This window comes from Vulpes vulpes, chromosome 15 (genome assembly GCF_048418805.1).
Source record: "Vulpes vulpes isolate BD-2025 chromosome 15, VulVul3, whole genome shotgun sequence".
NCBI classification, from domain to species: Eukaryota; Metazoa; Chordata; class Mammalia; order Carnivora; family Canidae; genus Vulpes; species Vulpes vulpes.
Genome location: NC_132794.1, coordinates 88,129,918 through 88,152,390, shown reverse-complemented (window position 1 = coordinate 88,152,390; position 22,473 = coordinate 88,129,918). Strand labels below are relative to the sequence as shown.

General features: G+C 45.6%; 3 protein-coding genes across 8 annotated transcripts in view; 2 read left to right on the top strand and 1 right to left on the bottom strand.

The window, feature by feature from the left end:
• MMS19 (MMS19 homolog, cytosolic iron-sulfur assembly component) overlaps window positions 1–2,905 on the top strand; it is a 33,992-nt gene extending 31,087 nt beyond the window's left edge. For both annotated transcript variants that reach the window (XM_025991379.2, XM_025991385.2), the window contains exons 24-31: window positions 350–450; window positions 600–656; window positions 799–985; window positions 1,545–1,627; window positions 1,750–1,914; window positions 2,000–2,059; window positions 2,356–2,456; window positions 2,536–2,905. In XM_025991379.2, coding sequence (XP_025847164.1) covers window positions 350–450; window positions 600–656; window positions 799–985; window positions 1,545–1,627; window positions 1,750–1,914; window positions 2,000–2,059; window positions 2,356–2,456; window positions 2,536–2,563 — 782 coding nt within the window. In that variant the 3' untranslated portion in view covers window positions 2,564–2,905. The remainder of the gene's footprint in view (window positions 1–349; window positions 451–599; window positions 657–798; window positions 986–1,544; window positions 1,628–1,749; window positions 1,915–1,999; window positions 2,060–2,355; window positions 2,457–2,535) is intronic.
• A 210-nt stretch (window positions 2,906–3,115) lies between these two features.
• Window positions 3,116–13,050, bottom strand: ZDHHC16 (zDHHC palmitoyltransferase 16). 4 transcript variants are annotated; one of them, XM_025991393.2, is made up of 11 exons: window positions 12,816–13,050; window positions 8,710–8,957; window positions 8,335–8,529; window positions 8,100–8,188; window positions 7,685–7,713; window positions 6,990–7,123; window positions 6,811–6,858; window positions 5,862–5,947; window positions 5,077–5,200; window positions 4,800–4,870; window positions 3,116–3,702 (listed from the first exon to the last, which is right to left on the bottom strand). In XM_025991393.2, exons 2-11 carry the CDS (start codon window positions 8,950–8,952, stop codon window positions 3,588–3,590), a joined length of 1,134 nt encoding a protein of 377 aa, XP_025847178.1. In that variant the 5' UTR covers window positions 8,953–8,957; window positions 12,816–13,050; the 3' UTR covers window positions 3,116–3,587. The 4 variants fall into 4 exon arrangements, with proteins under 4 accessions (XP_025847178.1, XP_025847187.1, XP_072595767.1 ...); XM_072739666.1 differs by having other exon boundaries at window positions 3,559–3,908; XM_025991402.2 differs by lacking the exon at window positions 6,811–6,858.
• Window positions 13,051–13,131: 81 nt separating this feature from the next.
• Window positions 13,132–21,974, top strand: EXOSC1 (exosome component 1). 2 transcript variants are annotated; one of them, XM_025991417.2, is made up of 8 exons: window positions 13,132–13,218; window positions 13,320–13,435; window positions 15,557–15,631; window positions 16,817–16,905; window positions 18,411–18,444; window positions 18,984–19,034; window positions 19,165–19,249; window positions 19,559–21,974. In XM_025991417.2, the coding sequence occupies exons 1-8, from the start codon at window positions 13,152–13,154 to the stop codon at window positions 19,663–19,665; spliced, it is 624 nt and encodes a 207-aa protein (XP_025847202.2). In that variant the 5' UTR covers window positions 13,132–13,151; the 3' UTR covers window positions 19,666–21,974. The 2 variants fall into 2 exon arrangements, with proteins under 2 accessions (XP_025847202.2, XP_025847209.1); XM_025991424.2 differs by having other exon boundaries at window positions 13,163–13,218; window positions 18,411–18,451.
• Window positions 21,975–22,473: the final 499 nt, after the last annotated feature.

Sequence of the window (22,473 nt, the reverse complement as noted above, 5' to 3'; positions counted from 1 at the left end):
ACAGCCCTTAGGACAAGAGTCAAGACCCAGAGTTGGGCAAAGCATTACAGGACATAAGAGGGTTCAAGCAGAGTGTTCTGTGTAGGTCTGTCATCATACTCCCCACAGGGAGCTATTAGAGATCATTTTTACTAGAAATAGATCGCTCTTTCTGAATACTAGCACCCCTGTGTTAGGAGATACCAGGTTCTCATGCGAGTATCCTAGAGCTGAGTGGGCAAAGTCATAGCCAGAATGATACTATTCTTTTCTAAAGGCTTCTCAGGGAGCTCTGCATTTAAACAGCTTACATCTTTTGTTGTTAAAGGAGAAATGTGTAGCCTCTGGATCAGGTGTTTCTTATTTTTAGGGCAACAGCTAGATGAATTCCTGCAGCTGGCTGTGGACAAAGTAGAGGCTGGCCTTAGTCCTGGGCCCTATCGCAGTCAGGCCTTCACACTGCTTCTCTGGGTAAGGAGCTAGAATGGATTCTGGTTAGACAAAGAGACAATTATGTCTAGTTAAATAAAATTTCTCCTTTTGACCTCGAACTATACGTGTGCTTCTTGGGACTCTGGGGTTTGAATGTCATACCCTGATTGTTCTCTTTCTGATTATAGGTAACAAAGGCCCTTGTACTCAGATATCATCCTCTCAGCTCCTGCCTTACTGACCGGGTAAGTCCGTTTTGGAGACAGGAGAGCCAAGGATGTAACCAGGAAATTCCCCATATATTCTATTCCTCCCAGAAACAACTGTCATCCTCCTCTTGGGTATTTAAGATTCATTCTTCTCTTCTAATAAACCTCTTTTCTCCAGCTCATGGGCCTCCTGAGTGATCCAGAATTAGGCCCGGCAGCAGCTGATGGCTTCTCTCTGCTCATGTCTGACTGCACTGATGTGTTAACCCGGGCTGGCCATGCTGAAGTGCGGATCATGTTCCGCCAGCGGTTCTTCACAGATAATGTGCCTGCTTTGGTCCAGGGCTTCCATGCTGCTTCCCAAGGTGAGAAGGGTCTAAAAGAAAGGCCCCAAATATATAGACCTCTCCTTTGCTCAGGCCACATTCTCTAAAGTAATTTAGAACCTGAGTGCTTCTTTAGAGCTGTACCTGAAAGGCTAAACGTCCAGATTCTTATCCCATGTTTTTCCTTTGATGAGCCTGTCTTGCCTTTTCTGAGCTTGAGGATTGTTGTTGTTGTTGTTTTTAAGGTTTTATTTATTTATTCATGAGAGACAGAGACAGAGAGAGAGAGAGAGGCAGAGTCCCAGGCAGAGGGAGAGAGAGAGAGAGAGAGAGAGAGAGAGGCAGAGTCCCAGGCAGAGGGAGAAGCAGGCTCCATGCAGGGAGCCCAATGTGGGACTTGATCCTGGGTCTCCAGGATCATGCCCTGCGCTGAAGGCAGGCACCAAACCACTGAGCCACCCAGCAGGGATTCCCCCGCCCCCCCTTTTTTTAAACCTTTTTCTAGGCTGATGTCCCAGCTTCATCAGAGGTTGGAGTTGAATCCCCAAGCCATATGTCTGAGACCAGTTTCTCCCTAAGCTTTTCCATGTTTTTACAGATGTGAAGCCAAATTACCTGAAGGGCCTGTCTCATGTACTTAATAGGCTGCCTAAGCCTGTGCTCTTGCCAGAATTGCCCACGGTAAGCCCCTGCAATCAGAGCCTCAAACAGGGACTAAGCCACTGTCCCCAGCTGGGACATTGGGGGGGTGGAGCAGGCTCATTACATATGTGATCATGCCCACCTTCTCTGTGGCCCCTTAGCTGCTTTCCTTGCTGCTGGAAGCCCTATCCTGCTCTGACTGTGTAGTACAGCTCTCCACCCTCAGCTGCCTTCAGCCTCTTCTATTGGAAGCACCCCAGGTCATGAGTCTTCACGTTGACACCCTCGTCACCAAGTTTCTGAACCTCAGCTCTAGCCCTTCCATGGTGCGTTAAGCCCCCGTCCCCACAACTCTTTGGCCCTTAAAACTCTCATGGGTCTCCCCTCACCCCCCCTATGGCTGTGTTCCAGGCTGTCCGGATTGCTGCACTGCAGTGTATGCATGCTCTTACTCGTCTGCCCACCACTGTGGTGAGTACCTGGGATGGTCCTCTCTGGCCTAGACCCTTCGTAGAAGAGCCAGAGAAGTACATTTTTGCCTAAGTCAGGCGAGACTGGCCACCCTGCTGTGTGATTTAGGTAGGAAATGGGAGGTACACGCAGGCAAGGATTTGCCTGACTGCCCTGTAAGAGAACGGCCACCTTGCCACATAGCATCCTCTGGAATCACTAAAGGAGAATAGGAGGAATGTTAGTTTTAAAGTCATAGAAGCAGCCCTTTTCAGTTGGTGTGGTTGAGCAAGGCTGTGGCTCTTCTAACTCCACAGCTGCTGCCGTACAAACCACAGGTGATCCGAGCTTTAGCCAAACCCCTGGATGACAAGAAGAGACTGGTGCGCAAGGAGGCGGTGTCAGCCAGGGGAGAGTGGTGAGTTTCTAGGTCGTGGGTAAGATGGGGTTGAAATGAGCCTCATTGCTGATGCTGCCAACATTCTTTTCACCTACAGGTTTCTGCTGGGGAGCCCTGGCAGCTGAGCCCAGTCCTGGCCTAGGCTCTTTGGACAGACAATCTAACCTGGAATTACTAACTATCAAGCCATCTTGCCCAAGTTAGGGAGACTACTCGCCTCTGATTGCCTCTCTCTGGGCCACTGTTGCATGGCCGTAAACATAGGAATCCTGACTTCTAATGACTTTGTGAAGTAATGAGTGTGAGACTACTTGTGTTTGAAGAAAGATCTTGGTCTTGGGGCTCTTCCATTTATTTGTTAGAAAAAAAGAGATACGCTGCTGAGGGGTGAATGCAGGTGAATGTGGACCAGGATAGGATGATGGATGTGTGTGTACCTACTGGAGAATAAAAATTTCTTTTGGTAATGGGGCTGTCACATATTTCCCCGTCCCCACTTACACTTCTGTGGCACATATCTAGAACACTACTAATGACAAGGACTTGCCAAGAATTCTTTGGGGCATCCAACCCTCTAAGTAGAATACAGGAAGCATGACCAGAATATGTACTCAGTAGGCCTTGACCCTGATTTCTCTCTTCCCCACCCTCTAGTAAAGGCAAAGAGAAACTACGTATCTTTAAAAATCAAATACCTTTATTCTTCACCTTCAGCAGCATATGAGAAGTGGCAGTGACCTCAGCAGTAGGCCTGGTGTCTTGCCCTGTTGAGAAGCCAGAATCTCCGCTCTACTGTTCAGGTGTTTTCTCAAATAGCAAGTGGAAGAGGTGGTGGCCAACCCCAGTGCTGGAACCTGGAGGAGGTCGGGGTCAGCACCTGGCAGGGTTGCTAGCTGCCTAATCTCCAGTCTGGGGCTGGAACTTCAGTTTGCCTGAGCTGAGTAAAGGGACATCAGTCCTAGGATTTTTCCACATCATGCCTTGTTTCTGCAGTGGCCAAAAGACTGGTCCTTGAGTTGTCCCTGCATGATACTCTAAGGCAGGCCCACTGATTCTTTTTGCCCAAGGATTCCAAGAAGCTATCCTTGGAGGCCGTTGAGACAATGCAGGAAGCAGAGTGGTGCTCAAGTTGTGGCTGACACATCCAGCTCACACCGCCATCACAGAGGCTGAGTGAGCAGTCACCCAGGGAGGGGGGTCCCAGCTCATTCCATTCCCATGGGGCAGGTGACTGGAAGGTAACAGCACCCGAGTCAGCCAGTGCCTACAAGAGAAGATAGAATGTCTCTGAGTTCCAAGAGTTCCTGGTCTTCCTTCCTGATCTGTCCCCAGCAAGGATTCAAGGTACCTGAAGCTACCTTGGCATTAATCCCAAAGGTAACAAAAGTTCTGATCTGTCCAGTTTGTCCTCTGGTGCCTTGAGGGCCTTTAGAGGGTTCAAGCGAAACTTCTAAGGGACCACTGCAAGCACTGACAGGCAGGAATGTAATGAGGATGGGAAGGGGAAGAGGACGGGTACTTTCTGGTCACCTAGTCAGTAGTGCCTTAGAAGTTACATTCTTTTTTTTTTTAACTTAAATACTATTTGTCAACATATAGTGTAACACCCAGGATTCATCCCATCAAGTGCCCTCTTTAGGGTTCATCACCCAGTCACCCCATCCCCCCACTTCCTCCCCTCTGTAATAACCCTTTGTTTCCCAGAGTTAGGAGTCTCTCATGGTTTGTCTTCCTCTCTAATTTTTCCCCAGTTTTCCTCCTTTCCCTTATAGTCCCTTTCACTATTTCTTATGTTCCACATATACGTGAAACCACAGGATGATTGTCCTTGGAAGCTGCGATTTGAAAAGTGATTTATTTACCTTTGTCTCTTGGGCCTAGAGAGCTAACTTCATTTTTTTTTTTTTTTTTTTTTTTTTTTTTGGTCTTAGGACTTATGTTACAAATAGATTAATGCAATCCCACATATTGTTGGCTTGAACTCCAGACACTGCCATACAAATGGGAGGAAGCTAGTGGTCACTGTATCCTACCTAGAGGTCCCTTCTTAACAGCTTTCTCAGGAGTCTGTTTTGGTTCCCTGTATAAGCCTCAGGGGTTTTGGCCTTAAGCTACTTTGGCTCAAATGAGCAATGATTTCTACTCCCAGAGTCTAGATTTGCAATGGCTATGGTAGCCACTAGTCACATGTGCCTGTTTCAATTAGTGAATTAAAAGTTCAATTTATGGATGTATCAGCCATACTTAAAGTGTGTTCAGCAACCATATGTGGCTAGTGGCTAATGTCTTGTACAGCATAGGTATAGAAAGTTTACCTTAAGAGTTCTATTGGATGGGACTGATCTAGATGTTTTACTTTACCTTCGTGTGTCCACTCCCAGGAATACCTTCCAGTTGTCCAAGCAGCCGTAGTTGTAATGATTCCTAAAAACCTAGAGCCAAGAAAAACACAGGTTTCTACAGACCCCTTTTTTACTTAACTGCCTCCTAATTTTAGAGCCCAAATTGGCTAAGCTAAAGTTCAGCTAGGCAAGTTCCAACCTTTTATGACACCTGCCCTATTGGCCCTGCCCATGGCTTCTGTTTTTGGGACAGCAGGTTTAATTACCCTCCACCCCAAGCCCACAGTCCTACTCACTCTGCCCTTGGCCTGCAGCCGACGTCTCTCCTTCTTGTTGATGTGCCTTTCGATACTAGTTTCACCTCGACTGATGAGAACAGCGTGCCAAATAGTTAGGGCACCCAAGGCAAGTGCTACAGAACTAAGAAAAGAGGGGCCAAGATTGGTGGGGAGCTTAGAGGAGGGAGTTGCTACAAGTAGGTCTGAATCTGAAACTGAGCTGAGCAGTAAAGACCCACCAGAGACCTCTCTGCCTAAGTCTTATCTCCCAGCCTACATCCTAGGTTGTTGCTTCACTACATCCATAAAAAGCATTAATGAAAAAGCATTAACCTGAGCAAAGAATAAATTACATAGAAAGAAGGGTGAGGAAACAAGTCTGTGTTACTAATAAAAATGTCCCATAGTTCCTAAAAGAACCAGCCTTAGGAAACAGCAACAGGTAGTAAAAGCACCAGGTTTAGAACAGGGAGCACACAATTCCAATTGCAGCTCTCCCATTCCTAGCTATGATCACCCAGCAGCTCACCCTCTCCTCCTCAGTTCTCCACATCTGGAAAATGCACGGCTCCACTCTGAGGTAGGAGTTTAGCTTACCTGGGCACATAACATCCAGTGCTAGCATCCTCAGTGTTCCCTGCCCCCAAATGCTGAAGACAATGAAGCACTGACTCTCTGCCAAGCTAAGTCACACCAGGAACAGTGGCAGAGGACAGGGATGGGTCCTGCCTACCCACAGGCACTGGAAAAGGTGGTCCTGAAGCTGCCCCCCACTTAAACTGCCAAAAATGATCGTTCAATACCTGCACAGGAACCAGAGGTAGACAAGACTCTTGTGAGTCACTCTTTCTCGAAAGGAGAAGCTGGGTGGTGGGGTCTGGTGATATGTCTAGAAAAAGAGAACAGCGAGGTGGTTCGTTTGCTTTGTTGGATCTCCATCACAACCCCAGCACCTGCAGGCAGGGAAGTGACCAAAGCCCAGGATGAGAAATAGGGAGTTAAGCCACAGAGGAGTTAGGGCAGCAGCCAGATGGGTGGGCCAAGCCCGGCGGCACCATCATGTGAACACACACTGGGCAGAGCAGGTCTGGACAGGATGGCAAAGCATGGGAGGAGCTGACCCTGGGCCTTCAGATTTGACGACACAAATGGGGCTCCAGGGGAAGCCACTACACTTCCCAATGAGAACTCCCTCACCATGTGGCTGCAATCCTCCAGAGAGGAGACCGGGTCCACACACAATGCAAGCACAAGCAGGAAGAACTGAGCTCCACTAAGGGCTGAAAGGGCAGCAGAGCTAAGTGGTATAGTTGTGGCCCAAGACCTGTCAGAATAAGGGTCCTAAAAGGCTCGGGAGAAGGGATGATCCTGACAATGGATGCAGGAAGACCAGGAACAAAGGGTGATCAGACTGGCCCAGCCTGATCTCTGTCCCCTGGAACCCCATTACATGGACTAACACAGACTCTTTGCTGCTCAGGCCATCACCAAGGCAGAGTCCTCCTCACTCAGCCCAAAGAAGGTGATAATGGGATAGAGAGCCCAAAACTGTCACAAACCAGGGACTTGAATCTACCCCCAGGCCACTTAGTCCACTCATGGCAGACAGCCTCCCAGAACACCCCTGATCCAGTATGGAGAGGCCCCTTAGCCAGCCTCTACTACTCCACTAGCAGGTGGGCCCCCGCTGCCTCAGCAACTCTATACCCCCTGGCCTGAGCAGCAGGAGGCAGTGGGGTGGGGTCAGCCCACCTGGTTGGCAACCGCCTGTAGTTTGTTCTTGTCGAGCTGTTTCATTTTCTACGGGGATGGAAAACAGTACTGGTTATACTCTCAGGCCTCTAGGATGGGGATGCTACCAGCCCCACTCCTTCGGGACAGATTCCATGCCCCAAAATTCTGAGCTGCCCTGCTCCTAATTATGGGCTCACCTCGATGGCAGCATAAGCTTCCCGGAAAAGGTCCCAACTTCCATAGCTGCAGTAGACACAGCCCAGAGTCATGAAAAAGCAGAAAGAGAAGAAGTACCGATGGTTATAGTGGCCCACACAGTTGTTTAGCCAGGCTGGTTGGGGAAGGATTAAGGACAAGATCAAACACAGCTTCAGGTCTCTCTGGTTCATCCCTGCTTCATAATGGCATCCAAGTACAGGGCTTCCAGTCACCAAAAACTATTTCCCAAAGGCAAGAAAACATGGGACTGTTTCCAGAAGTTAAAGCTTTTAAAGAGCTTTCAAAAGTCCCACTGGGAAATCATGAAAACAAATCCTTCAGCAAAACGAAATCTACCAATACTTCAACCTAGCCATTTGTATGGGAAAGCAGAGAATATCCAGTGGACAACATGAAGTCCAAACATCTCTTTCCATCCCACAAATGTTAGCATGACAGTCTACAAAAGAAAGAACTTTTAGAATAGATGCCCTGCTCCAAGAAGATCTGTCCCATAGAGCTTGTAAGCCTCCTGCTTCCCACTGGAGATGGCCAATCTCCACCATTCCTCTTCTACTAACTTCTCATGAACCTTCGTTGGGATGAGGGATGATGCCTTGGTTGTGGCCCTTAACCTGGTGCAGGGCTCTGGAGCTAAAGGAGGAGGCCTCAGGCAGAAAAGATAAAAGGATACGGCAGTGATGATCCATCTTCAGCACACACCTGTGAGGGAGGGACACAGGCTCTGTTACGGTGGTCAAGGTTCTTGAGATGTCAGTGCCAATCCTTTCCTACAAGGCCCAGCATCCTGCTGAGGTGGAAAGGGCACAGACTTTGAAGACCGCCAGGCCTTGCTTCAAGCCCTGCTTCATTGGCTACATGATCTTGGACAAGGTTAACTCATCTCTCTGAAGCTCAGTGTCCATAAATGGTGACAATGGCTAACCCAGAACCATCCTAGGACCAGGTGTCACGACGTGAGGGCACACTGCCTGGTATATGACGCGCGCTTCATAAACGTCTTCTCAAACTTTAAGTCTAAATTTTGCCCGAGGGCTTCAGCAAACAGGCCACAGCTGGGGTTCACAGCGAGCAAAGCCAAGACCCACCTATTGCAGATGCTGCAGTGGTGTGTTCGGGCCGGCTTGGGGTAAATGCACTTCTTACAGATGGAGACTGTTGCGATATCATTCCTGCCCTGTGCAAAGGGAGAAAAGCTTCACAACACTGTGGCAGCACAATTCTGTACCTCAAAAGATACTGAGGCACTCTCCCTCCCCACTCCTGAACCTGGCTCCCACAGCCTGCAGTTCTATCCTTCCAAATGCCCCTGTGGGGACCCACCTGGGGTGGGTATCCAGGTGGAGTGGTGATGGCCTGGTAGTAATGGAAGACGATAAGGATCAGATTCCAGTGGCTGTAGAAGAAGTGCCAGCAGAGCCGTGGCACTGAGTATGTTCGGAGGATGAGAGGCAGGACACACAGGTAAGCGATGGCCACGATGGAGCTGGTCAGCACAATCACCAACACCACGAACACCTGTCAACACCAGTGAGGTCAGGGAGACACAGTGAGAGTTTGCCAATACCAAGAGTACACTCAGGAATTTCCCTGGGGTAGGGGGCTGGTGTGGGTCCCAAACCCAGTGTGGGTCCATCAGATACATGTCCTTCTGCTACCCCAAAACATCCCTTTTCCTGCTCCCTGGGCATCACTCACCACCCCACACCAGCGGATCACGTTGTCCACCAGCCAGTAGATAGGCTCAAAGGCAGCATCAACAGCGGCGTCACTGCCCCCAAAGGAGTTGTAGAGCAGGGAGCGCAGGCAGACCTTGCCATAGCGCCAGCGCTGTACCAGGCCCCGGAGCAGAGGTGGGCAGCGGCGCCTGTAGCCCAGGAGCAGAAGCAGGCGCAGGCAGAGGCGGGCAGGGCCCAGCAGGAGGCTCCGCTGGCCCCGCATGGCTCCTAGAAGAGCACATCATTGTGAGGAGCCAGCCTGGTCCCGTCCCTCCCTATCCCACCAGGGAGGAGAAGGCAAAGGCCTAAGAATAAGGCCCAATTGAGCCAGTCACCAGCTGTGAGAAGGAGGAAGGTCACTTCACTTCTCTGCAGAATGGGTGGTGCCAGTGTCCCAACCAGATTACACGGGTAGGGTCTGGAGGTTCTGAGCCTGCAGAAATACTACGTACATTGCACCACTTGGGTGCACAGCAAATCCAAGATGATGCACACCTAGAGTAAAGGGCTGAGGGAGAGGAAGGCAGCTCCAAGCCAAAGCAGGGTCTTTAGAGTTGTCTGTGTAGACCACTGGGTGGAGCACAGCTGACATGCACAAACCTGCCACCACATCTCTGTAGGCATGGCCACCATAGCAGAGGATTCCGAGGGTATCCTGCTCTAGCCCAATGACCTACCTCCTAACAATTCTTCACCAAGGAATAGCCAGTGGAGGAGTGAATGCACAGCATGTGGATCCTACATCTAGATCTGCCCTGGTGCTGAATCTTGGCAAAAGATACTCATCTTTCCTTTTTTTTTTTTTTTTTTTTTTTTTATAGTTTATTTACTTATTCATGAGAGAGGCAGAGACCAGACAGAGGGAAAAGCAGGCTCCTTGCAGGGAGCCCGATGTGGGACTCGATCCCTGGGCCAGGATCACACCCTGGGCTGAAGACAGATGCTCAAGTCCTGAGCCACCCCAGGCATCCCAATATTCATCTTTCCTACTTCCTCTGGGCTGATGTTATAGGACCCCAGACTCAACCTGTAGCATGAGAGTCCCTGTCTCCTGTCAGGACACCTCAGCTACCCTGCATGACATAAGATGCTTTGTCTCCAATTCCAGTCCCAGCCTGACCCCAAGGATACAAAAGCCAAGACAACTTCAGGTATTCATGGCCGAATAACACCACAGGTAAGAGAGACTGGCCATAGGAGGGAGGCCTTCATACTATTGTTCACGAAGACCACAGAGCCTATCCTCTCAGTGATGAGTCTCCCCTACCTAGTTCTAGCTGGACACCCATGAGTCTTCTCCACAGCTGCTGCTCTTGGCCCCAAGCTTCCCAGCTCTACAAGTACTTTCATCTCTATGTGATTTCTACCTCACACAATAGCCATGGGAGATCAGCTGCCCGTGCAACATCTAGAACAGAAGTCATAGACCCCTTCGATGTTAGTCTCATCAATTCTGCAGATTAAAGCTCTTATCAGAAAAGAAATTCTCTAATTTCCCTCTAGGGCTACTATGTCCTCTGCAACTCCACTGACTTAATTAATTAATTAATTATTTTTTCCACTAACTTATTTAACAGGCAGCTCAAAACCCAACAGAAACTGGAGGAGGCTGCTCCACTGTAGTGATGGTTTCAGTTTAGTAACTGGAGCAAGGTACTCTCCTTGCACACTGGCTTATCACTAGAGGTCTTTCCAAAAAAACCAACCAAACAAAAAAAACACTTCATTACCTCCTTCCACAACCCCCCCGCCTTTTTAAAGATTTTATTTACTTATTAATGAGAGAGGGAGAGACACAGGCGGAGGGAGAAGCAGGCTCCATGCAGGAAGCCCGATGTTGGACCCGATTCCAGGCGGGACTCCAGGATCACGCCCTGAGCCAAAGGCAGACACTCAACTGCTGAGCCACCCAGGCATCCCTCCACAAGTCCTTTAATGACCTAAGGCAAAAAGGAATCCAGCAGACAAGGCCAGCAAAGAGAAGAAATAGTTCAGTAAGGACCTATTCTGCATCAGGATAAAAAAAAAAAACTGGCCATTCCCGTCACCTCCTAGGAGTTAAGAGACTTAAGAAGCAGTGTAGAAAGGAAAGGAAAGGTCAGCCTTCCTACTTCCTCTGAGTTGGAGTCCTGTTGCTTGGAACCATGATTTGGCTTGAAAGCATGAATTTTCAAAATAATGTACAGCCATAGTCAAATGTAAGAGTGAGACAAACATACTACCCCACAGTAAATCCAAGTGACTCACATTATCCACACTACTGTTCACTCCTTACTGTGGCTAATGAAGAGTTTCTTATTTGCTAGAATACTCTTTATACCAACAACCTGCAAACAAGATGCATTAATAAACACAAATTATATGCCATTTCTTCTGTCTACAAAAAAAACAGAAATGTTCCTTTTCAGATTCTCCACCTTTCAGATTTGTTGTCAACCACCTCTGATATTCCTGAGCTCTATAGGAAATGCCTGCCTCAAGGACTAGACTTACTAACTCTCATCTACCCTATAAACTTGACTACTTAGGGTTCCATTCTGTCCTTACGTAGTTCTACGACCTTGGGCAAATCACCCAAAAGTGCTGGACCTCAATCTCCTTGTGTTCTCATTCAAATACAGGGTAGGGTTAAATGTCCCTTTCAGCTGTAACCCTTTATCGTTTTACATATACACTTGGCTAAGGTAGAAATGAAATGTTTACAAAATGCTTAGCACGATATCTGGTTCATAGAAGGGCTCAATAAATACTTTTTGAAAGAATGGAGGATGCAGAAGTGGTAAGGCTGGTCAGACATCTGTCTGTACTGCAAATAATAGCAAGTGCACTCCTGCCAATGTGATAACGCTTATTTAGTATATGATGCTATCATTCTTTTGGTCAGTAAAAAAGGAAATAAAAACCATTGTTAGAATCATAGCACTTAAGAACTAGAAAGGACTTTTTATAACAAGTCCAACCAGAAATCAACCAAAACATAAACTGAAAGCTTGCTGATGCAGAGCTACACATTAGATTTGAGTAAAGAGTCTGAAGCCAACCCCCTCACAACTCAGTTAGTGGGGTTTAGGGGGCATGGGGATGCCAGGGAAGAGATATTGTGGTCCATGGGACCACACTTGAACACAGAGTCCCTGATTTCTCAGGAAATTGAGTTAAAGCAGAACTCAAAAAAAAAAAAAAATTGTGTGTATGTGTGTTGGGGTGGGGAATGGAGAATCAGGGCAAAGCAGAGCTTCACTATCACCCCAAGCACAAGCCTTTAGCACTGATCCCTCAGTAGCAACCACAGGCCATAGTGACATATGCCACCATATTAGATGGGATTGAAGGCCACAGCACTCCCCTCTTTCCAAGGCTCTAAGTCACCATCTGTTTTCCTAGGGGAAACTGGATTGGTGAGGGCTGGAGGGTTTGCACAGGGAGGGACATATGCCAAAGTCACCAGAGGGCAAGAGAAACTAAGATGAAAGTCGTAGCAAATCTCATATGGACAAAGATGCTGTTCTCAGGATGTCTGCCTATCTTAAGCAGTAGCTGTCACTCATCGGTAAGAGCAGCATTCTAATCACGTGCAGACTTCCCTTCCGGACTAACATGCTTGAAAAAGAAAAAGTTATGAATGGGCCCACACGACCTGAGCTCCGCTTGAGAGGATCCGACTGCAAGATCTGAAGCTGCAGTCACAAAAATCCGGAAAAGGCTTTATTTCTGAATGGGGGTGGTGTGGTCAAAGTACGATCGAAGAAGTAAAAAAAACAAAAACAAAAACAAAAAAAAAAAACTTGGGTTCCGGTTTGGGCTATACCTTGAACTGTCTTTGAGCCACTGGACAAGTCAAATCCTGTCTCTGGATCTGAGTTTCCAAATCTCTACAATGGGCAAGTTGGGTTGGCAAACCTCCTTCCAGCTCCGCGCGTTGCAGCTGCCCCGAGAGTGCACTCCCCCAGGCTTGTGCAGGGCACGGCCGTGCAGGGCGCGACAACGAGAGAACAGGAACCTGAGCTCACGAAAAGGGCCCAAACAGGCCCCGACCCTACAAAAAAGGGCAGGACTGGGGAGCAAAGGCCGCGGCTCCGCTCTTACCTGCCGCCTGCCGACTCCCCAGTCAGCCAAATGGAACCCCGCAGCCTCCGCCGCCGCTCACTGCCACCCCCTCCAGCTCTGCAACCCGGCCGGGCCGGTCTCAGTCCAACCAACCATCGCCGGCCACCCGAAGAACCAGCCTGCAGACTGGGACCCGCTGCCAGCCCATCCTGGACCACAGGCGCAAGCGCAGGCGTTCCGGAGCCCCGCCCCCGCTCTGGTCCCGGAGCAACCTGGGAAATAAAGTTTGACGGAGGAGGTGCTCCCGAAGACCACGTGATAATTCGCACCAATTGGCGCGTTTCTTACTGCAGAACTGCTCCTGAACTTTGGCCAATGAGAAGCCGACTTCGTTTCCCTCCAGTGGCAGTCATGGCGCCACCCGTGAGGTACTGCATCCCGGGTAAGTGTGCGGGGACCGAAGCGAATTCTGGATGGGAGGCAGGAAGGCTGGATGACCAACACCCTCTGAAGACCCATGACTGATGCAGCGTTTCTCTTCAGGCGAACGTCTGTGTAACTTGGAGGAGGGCAGCCCGGGCAGCGGCACTTACACTCGCCACGGCTACATCTTTTCGTCGCTTGCTGGGTGCCTGACGAAGAGCAGCGAGAATGGCGCGGTAAAGGGGGCTGCTTCCCATTTCCTCCTTCTCTGCTTTTCTTTTAGGCTGCTTTTGATTTCGCGGTCGATAGGAAAGGGCACTGCGGACGCGTCTTTAGGACCTCAGCAGAACAGCTGGTCTCCGAGTTTCTTCCCGCTGAGGTCTCCACTGCCGGGCACTTCGCCACCACGGGCCAGATGTGGTCCCGCTTGATTCTATTGCTGACATTCGGGGAAGGAAGTTAGGGGACGAGCAGAGGCGGGTTCCGCCTGCAGTGAGCTGAATCTTGTCCGAATGTCGCCTACCTTTCTGGTTTCATCTTGCTCCGCTATTCCCACCCCACTCTGCAGTCTAGTCACACAGGCTTCTTTGTCGCTGGCGGGGTAAGCTCTCTTCTGCCACAGAACCGATGAACACACGCTGTTTGTCACGCGCCCATCTCCTCCTTAGCCTGTTTAATTCCCACCTACTTTTCAGATAGCCTCTCTAGTGTCACTTTTATCAGAGTAGCCCTCCTAGACCCGCTAGTCAGGGAAAGGAGTTTTGTGAGCTTTAATTTTTTGTTTTGTTAAACTCTCACAAAGAACTAAATTTCTTTCCTCTGTGTGCTCTTCTTTGCATAAAATTAAGTATTCGGTTACCTGTTCCTCCTAGACTTTTCCCTTATTAGACTCTAAGTTCCACAAAAACAAACCTTGCCACCATACCTTTAGTGCTGAGCACAGCAGCCTATGCTCAATAAATGTTGAATGCCTAACACTGATCCACGATTAGCCCAGGATCGGATAAACAGTCTTTGAAGGACCCCCTTAAAGACAGGGAGCATTAATAGAGAATTCAGAATTAGAACATATAGGTACTGGCTAACTAGACCTTGTTTCTGCTTTAGGTTAGAAACTTGATCTCTCTGGTTTTAGTTTTTGCTCAGATGTAAAATGAAAGACTTTTTAATCAATTTTAAGACTGTAACAGTTCTAAGTTTGTTCGTTTCATAGATATCTATTGAGCATTTTCGTGTGCCAGGCACAATCTTTACCTCTAGAGATATGGTAGTGAGCCAAATACACATGAACCCTGCTACCAAGGGACACAGACATAAATTATAAACAAGTAAATGCTCAAATTGGTTTATGGCTACAAAAGTCATGACTGTTTTTGAAAGAATATTACAGGTTACCATGAGAACATGTAAAGGACAAATCCATTGTAGTCAATAGAAGTGATGTTTAACCTGAATCTAAAGGATAAATAAGAGTTGGGGGGGGGGGGGCGGAAAGAGTTGAGTGGAGAGCACAGTCCTGGGAGAAAGAACAGGTTGAACACAAATCCTGAGATGGGAACATGTTTAGTGCGTTAGTGAAACTGAAAGAAGGTCTGAAAACTGAAGCATAGGAAACAAGGAAGAGTCAAGTAAAAGATGAGGTTCAAAATATGTCTTGGGGTGCCTGGGTGGCTCAGTTGGTTGAGCATCCGACTCCAGATATCAGCTCCGGTCATGATCTCAGGGTCCTGGCATCAAGCCCGGTGTCAGTGCCCCCTCCCCGCCCCCCCCCCCCCCCCCCCGTGGGGAATCTGCTTGAGATTCTCTCCCTCCCTCTCCTTCCACCCCTCTCCCCACTTGCGCATGCTTTCTCTCTCTCTCTGAAATAAATCTTTAAAAAATACATATTTTATACCAATAGCCAATGCCATGTTCAAAGGGAAAACTATAAGTATTCCCTTAAAATAGAAAAAATAAAGTATGGCCATTATTATATAATATTTATTTGGAAATTCTACCCAGTACAATAGAGTGAAAATCAGAAGGAAGTAGTAGAACTTTGAAGAGAAGACTCAAGTTATCCACAATTGGTTATATACCAAGAAATTCCAAGAAAATCACAAAAAAAACTTGTTAGAACTGTTCTGAAATGATTAGATTATGTCTTCTAGTAGCATCTTTCTTTTGAAAAATGGCCCCTTGACCTTCCTATTGCCTTAAATTTCTAAGACTATCTACCCTGGGCACATATGAGTCTGTAGTCCATCTGTGCTTGTGATCTCAGCTGTGGACCAAAGCATTCCTACATTATTCTTAAGCCACAAATATCTTTATGGAAGACTTAGTCAGGATCTCACATTTTATTGTTCTGTCTATAGCTTCCTGTGATTTCTGTGATGAGAGAAACAGAATCTCAATTACTACCAGATGTGGGGACTATTGTAACCTGTAAGGTAAGTAGGTCTTAACCTCCCTGCTTAGGACACCTGTTCAATGGTGAAATCATGATCATTGTGGAAGTGCTCTTATGTGGTAGTCACTAGCCATATGTGGCCATTTAATTGAAATGAATTAAAATTGAAAGTTCATTTCCTCCATCTCACTAGCTACATTCCAAGTGCTCACATATAGTTAACAGCTGCCTTGTTGGCCAGCACAGAACATTTTAATCATCCCAGTGTTACTGGACTGTGCCGGCCTAGAAAGTTCTGGGATAGTGATCCAGGCAGCCAAGTTCAAGCATGCATAGCTCTTTCACTGAGCTGATTCCCTGAGTATGCAGTTTGGGAAACAGGTGCCAAAGGGTAAGAAGAAAGCCTATTTTTAACATTTAGAAGCTATTTTAGTCTGGGGAGAAGCAAAAGACCTTGTAAAGACCTATTAAATTTCATCTTTTAGGGCACCTGGGTGGTTCAGTCAGTTAAATGTCTGCCTTCGGCTCAGGTGGTGATCCTAGGATCCAGCCCTGCATCAGGCTCCCTGCTCAGCAGGGAGTCTGCTTTTCTGTCTCCCTCTGCCCCTTCTCTCCACTCATGCTGTGTCTCTTCCTTTCTCTCAAATAAATAAATAAAGTCTTTTTTAAAAATAAATTTCATCATTTGAGGTGTTTCAGGGGAAATACAAATTAATGCTATACTGATCAGTAACTAAAAGACATCCTTACTCTCTGCCTACTTCCATGTTAAATTAAATCAACTTGTAGTTCTTAGTTGAGGTTTATAAATTGTTCCAGCAAAAAATCGATGTGTTATTCTTAAAATAACTGAAGAGGCAGTGATCCAAATATTACACAGTAACTGAAATGTACACTTAAATTCTGTCCACTGTACCGGGCTCTTGGTAAGATCAGTTAAAGGTCTAGATTTGCTGTAATGCCCTGTTTTTGTTAGGCTTCTGTATTTTTCAAGATATATTCCATATTATTTCATTGGATGCCCACAGTAACTTTATTAGGTGGCCTGAGTGACTCATTCCATTTGACATATATCATTTATGCAGAATTAAGTAGGAGTTAACTTGTTTTAAATTCTACAATTAGTAGGATTGCTTGGACTAAAACACTGGTAATTCCTTTCTTGCTGCCTCCTTGAACTGACAACTGCTACTACTCTAATGCTGATCTTTTCTCTGTTCCACAGGTCTCTAGCATCAATTCACGCTTTGCCAAAGTGCACATCCTATATGTGGGGTCCACACCACTTAAGAACTCTTTTCGAGGAACTATCCGGTAAGAAGTATTCATGTTTTTGCATTTGCATCAGCACCTGGAATGAGATTAGAATAGAACAGGGATTGAAATTTTTAGGAACAATTACAGTTCCTATATCTACCTGCCTCTCTCTCTCTCTCCTCTTTGTTCTTTGATTCTGTTCAGGTAGTGTCCAAAGGAAATGTTATAATGTATGAGCTAGGACAAAAGGAAAATATTGACAAGATTGGGCTTTAAAGTAAAATGAAAAGAATTGAGCTAAGCTGGAAACTAGTGTTTCAGGATGTTCATATGGAACAAATTAGGGGCACCTGGGTAGCTCAGTGGTTGAGTGTCTGCCTTTGGCTCGGGTCGTGATCCCCGGGGTCCTGGGATTGAGTCCTGCACCGGGCTCCCTGCAGGGAGCCTGCTTCTCCCTCTGCCAATGTCTCTGCCTCTTTCTGTATCTCTCATGAATAAATAAAATCTTAAAAAAAAAAAAAGTTAAAGGCATCTTAAGAAATATCTTCTTTTTTTGTATTTAATATAGTTTAAATCTAAGGATTGAAAGACTTTTAAAAGGTTAGTGGGTGGGCAGCCCCCGTGGCGCAGCGGTTTAGTGCCGCCTGCAGCCCAGGGCGTGATCCTGGAGACCCTGGATCAAGTCCCATGTCAGGCTCTCTGCATGGAGCCTGCTTCTCCCTCTGACTGAGTCTCTGCCTCTCTCTCTCTCTGTCTCTATGAATGAATAAATAAAATCTTAAAAAAAAAAAAAGGTTAGTGGGTGAGGGGCACCTGTCTGGCTCAGTCAGTAAAGCATGTAATTCTTGATCTCGGTGTTTTGAGTTCAGGCCCCATGTTGGGTATAGAGATTACTTAAAAATAGAATCTTAGAGGTGCCTAAGTGGCTCAGTTTGTTGAGCGACCGACTTGTGATCTCAACTCAGATCATGATCTCATAAGCTGTCGTCAGATCAAGCCTCGTGTCTGGCTCTGCACTCAGTGAGGGGTCTGCTTGAGATTCTCTCCCTCTGTAAAATAGGGTGCACACTCCCCCCCACTCATGGCATATGCACTCTTTTTCTAAGATAAATAAATCTTTAAAAAATAAAATATATTTTTAAAAAGGTGAGTGAAATGGTAGGGTTTTATTTGTTTTTTCCTGTAGGTTTTTTAAGAAGAGACAATTCTTGTGAGCTAGATATAGCTTCTAAGGCCCTTTCCACCCTCAGGATTCCATGTTGGTTCTATAGTGCTTCTGTTCAAGCTTTCCTAAGGCAGCAAAGTTCCTTATTCTTTCCTGCCAAATCTGATCTGCTTTTCTCTAGTCAAAGGTATTGATACTGCTGCTCAGTGTGACCCAAGAATGGGAATGTGGTTTTCTCCTCCAGGTGAGGACTTGGAATGCTTCTCCACCCCACTTCTGGGTGGCCTTTGGGTCCCAATTATGATTTGTTCTCTCTACTCTTGTAGCTCTCTGCTATGATTCTGCAGGATAATTCTTTCTCACAGATAATTAATCTTTTGTTAATTCTTTTTTATAGCAAGGAAGATGTCCGAGCTACTGAAAAAGACAAGGTTGTTGGTTGGTTCTTTTTTTTTTTTTTCCCTTATGACTTTAGGAATCTCGATCCTTTTAAATTACTCCAAGGAATTTCAAACATCTGTGGGAATGTGGATCCAAAGGTCCAAGGAATTTTAAGGTGTTTCCTACTGGAAAGTGTGGAATTCACCTCACTGTCCTTTTCCTTTCCTTAGGATTTTTTGTTTGCTCTATTGAGCAGAAGGGGACTACTTTACTCCTTGCCTTTGAAGCCAGGTGTCTATTCTTTGCTATTCCCTCAGATTTACTTTGGATTGAGAGCCAACTGTAGTAACTTTTGTCTAAGTCAGATCCATTACCAGGTTTATTGAATTAAAAATCTTTCATTTAAAAAAATAAATAAAAATCTTTCATTTATATGATGTAAAAGCAATAAAAGTTGTTGATTGGCTTCACTAACGATGACTTCCACCCTGTGGAGTTAAAAAGTACACTGGTTCTACCAGAGGGGCAAATAGTTTCATGTAGATCTGATTTAGAGCTTTCACTTAACATTCCTGTTCTTTCTTTACAGGTTGAGATTTATAAGAGTTTCCGCCCTGGTGACATTGTCTTGGCCAAAGTGGTATCCTTTATTCCAGCAGTCTTGTGGTCCTTTGTCAAAACAAGAAATAGAAGTAGAAAAACAACTCAAGTGGCTATGGGAGGGAAGACTTATCACCCATTGTTTTCCTTCACCAGTATTGTGTGACTAGATCTCTCTGGGTGATGCACAATCGAACTATCTCCTGACCACTGCTGAGAATGAACTTGGGGTGGTGGTGGCCCACAGTGAATCGGGTGAGTAGGTCCATACATCCACATGCTTCTCTTTCCCTGGGAGCTACAGTTTGGGATTAATTCACTGTTTTCTCTCGTTACACTGGTTTTAAATCGAGACAGCAGTATGAGTGTCAATCACTTACTACTGAGATTAGAATGATTCTCCTTATATAACTGTAAGGGGGGATTCACTGCATAAGGTTTTTTCTGTATGAGGTGAGGTTCACTAGGTAGTTTGATGACACTTCAGGTCATAACCAGCTGAAAAGGGAAGGGTCTTAGTAAACATTTGGGGTCCCATCTCCAACACTAGCTCTTCCCTTCCAGGTGTCCAGATGGTTCCCATTAGCTGGTGTGAGATGCAGTGCCCTAAGACCCACACTAAAGAATTCCGGAAAGTGGCCAGAGTACAGCCTGAATTCTTACAGACCTAAGAAGCTACATTTTACCCCATGAAGAGGGGTAAGCCGTTTCTAAGAGTACATATATGTATGAACCCAACATCAAGATGCCGTTGTCTTTATTCAAACACCTGTGGTTGGCTAATAACCACCTTTAGAAACATCTGCCAGCAACTTATACTGTAGGTGGAACATTTTTCTTATGAACCTTTCAGTGGATTTCATTCTCGAGTGATGAATTTTTTTGGAGGCGCCAGCAGACAAACTGTATAATATTGGAAGTAGCCCGATCCTTCTGACAGTCTCACAGATACGTATTTTTGCTGTGATAAAGAAAACGTTTTTACTAAAAGGATTTTATGGCTTCTGTTGTCTTGAGTAGGGAAGGGAATCTAAAAAGCATCATGACATTTAAAGCTGGGGTTTGCCTGGTTGCACCCATTAACTTACATGTCAAGTGCTTGCTTTCTCTGGAAAAGCCTAATCTCCAATCTTTTTTATACTTTTTATGTTCACTTTCAAGCACTTCCACTTACTGAGTACTTTCTATGTGCCAGGCACTGGGTGAAGCACTTTATATACATCTCATTTAAACAGATTACAATTTAGTGAGAATTACATAACACATGGTGATTCAGGGTACATGCAAGTAGTTTGAAAGCAATTAATTGAACGAACATAGTATTACTGATTTAGTGGGTACCCTAAGAAATGTTTAAATCTGAATTGAAAAGAGGGACAGAGCACTGTCATGTGAGGTGACCAAGAAGGATCCGTGATGTGAAGCAAAAGGAACTGAAGAACTTAGATAAATGGAATGAAGGATATGCAAGGCAGACAGTGAAGCCTGAGCAAAGTATAGAAGCAAGAATGAATACACAAGTTTGGGGATGAGGAAGGGATGAGATGAGGGTTAAGCATGGAGAAGCTGCAGAAGGAATGGAAGGAAAGAATTAGAGGTCAGTTCTTGAGATGTTTTTCAAAGAGCCTGTATCTTTTATGTGTATTGACAGTGGTTACAGGTAAACTCTGGAGTCTACCTGCCTAGGTTCATATCCTCTAGCTGCTAGCCTTGAATAGGTTAGGTTGGGTTTTTTGGTTTTTGTTTTTTTTTAATAGAAAATAGGATTGGGATCATTGTAGCTCCCCATACAGTTTTAAGAAATAATAGAGATTCCTTATACACTTTGCCCATTTTTTCCCATTGTGCAAATTACAGTATACCTAAACAATCAGGATGTTGCCATTGATAGTAGTGCAAGTTAACTTTGTTTCTTGTAAGTCTGTTTCCTTGTCTGGAATAGTATGATCTTAGGGTTATTGTGAGGAAGAAATGCATAAGTTACAGTACATGCCAATATCGTTACATGTTACTGTTGTTATTATAGATCTGGTTGCCTTCTATCAAGTATGTTAAATTCCAGGCATTATGTTAAGCAGTCCCCTGATATTTTAAACTTTCAGATTTTTCTTTGATAGACAATGCTGCAGAGAAAACTCCTATACTGTATATAGTTGTGCCTGCCTAGGATTCTGTGGCAAAAGATTCCTAGAAGTGGAATGCCGGGTCAAAGAATGTGTACATTTTAAATTCTGGTTAGATTTTTCCCATGTTGCCTTGCAGAAAGATGCTACCACCTGATTCTCTCTACAGTGTTAGCCATTTTAACTTACTCTATCTCTGAACTTCCCAGTAACTCTGAAATGTACTAGTCATTTCTATCTTTTACAGAGAGGTAAACTAAGGCTTAGAAAAATTAACTTGCTCTAAGTCACATAGACATCAAGCGGCAAAGCATTATTCAAACCTAGGTTTGTCTTACTGTAAAACCCAAATTCTTTCTTTTGCACCGTGGTGCCTCCTTTTTCCAAGTATTGACTAGAACCTTGGGCATGCAATTAGAGGCTCTCCAAATTGACAATGGCTCATTAATTATGAGTGCTTGTTGGGACATCATTCATTCAATAAATATACATTGAGCAACTACTGTGCCCACCACTTTTCCAGGAAGTAGGAGTTAAAGCAGTGAACATGATAGAACCCTTTCCTTGTAGAGATTACATTCTACTGGAGGAAAGACAGGTGATACGTAAATATAAGTTATAATAAAGTGTCATAAAGAGCATTTGAAACAGCTGGATAATAGCACTTTCTGATCTACTGCAGAGCAGGTTAGATTTTCTCCATTAACCATTGATACTGGTATTGCAAGTAAATTTATATGCCTGTCTCCCCTACTTGCCTGAGCTTTTAGGGCAGGATTCTGTCTTTGAATCTTCAGTACCTGGTATTGTGACTAAAATATAGCAAAAGCACAATAAAATTTTTGAATGTTCTCATAGCTGACTGAACAATTGTGCCCAGTGATGTTTAGTGAGTATACATGCTAATCTACAACTGGTTCTAGAGACAAGGAGGATATTGTTTCTGTGCCTTAGAATAGTGATTCTCAGTCTGTTAGATGAACTTCAAAATTACCTATGAAGGTTCCCCCCCCCCCCCCCAGATAATTATGATGCACTACCCTAGCTAAGTAGTCTTGAAGAGATAGTGGTTGTTGGCCTTCTAGTGGTATTGGTAAATAATGCTAGCTTTGTTACTTTGCTGCCCGTAAGAGTTCCAGTCTCTTGAGTGGAGTGAATGAGTGAAGACTGCCATAAACTCAAGTGATGTCAGGACACAGAGTAACAGTATTCTAAGCTGATCCAGTCTGATTGGGTGAAGAGCCTTGATCAAAGAAAATTACAAACCTTTGGTCCAAGATTCAGTATAGGTGAAGTAAACTTAACATCCCACCAACTGTTGGGAGACTTAAATTACTAAGGCTCATCCTAGGGTTA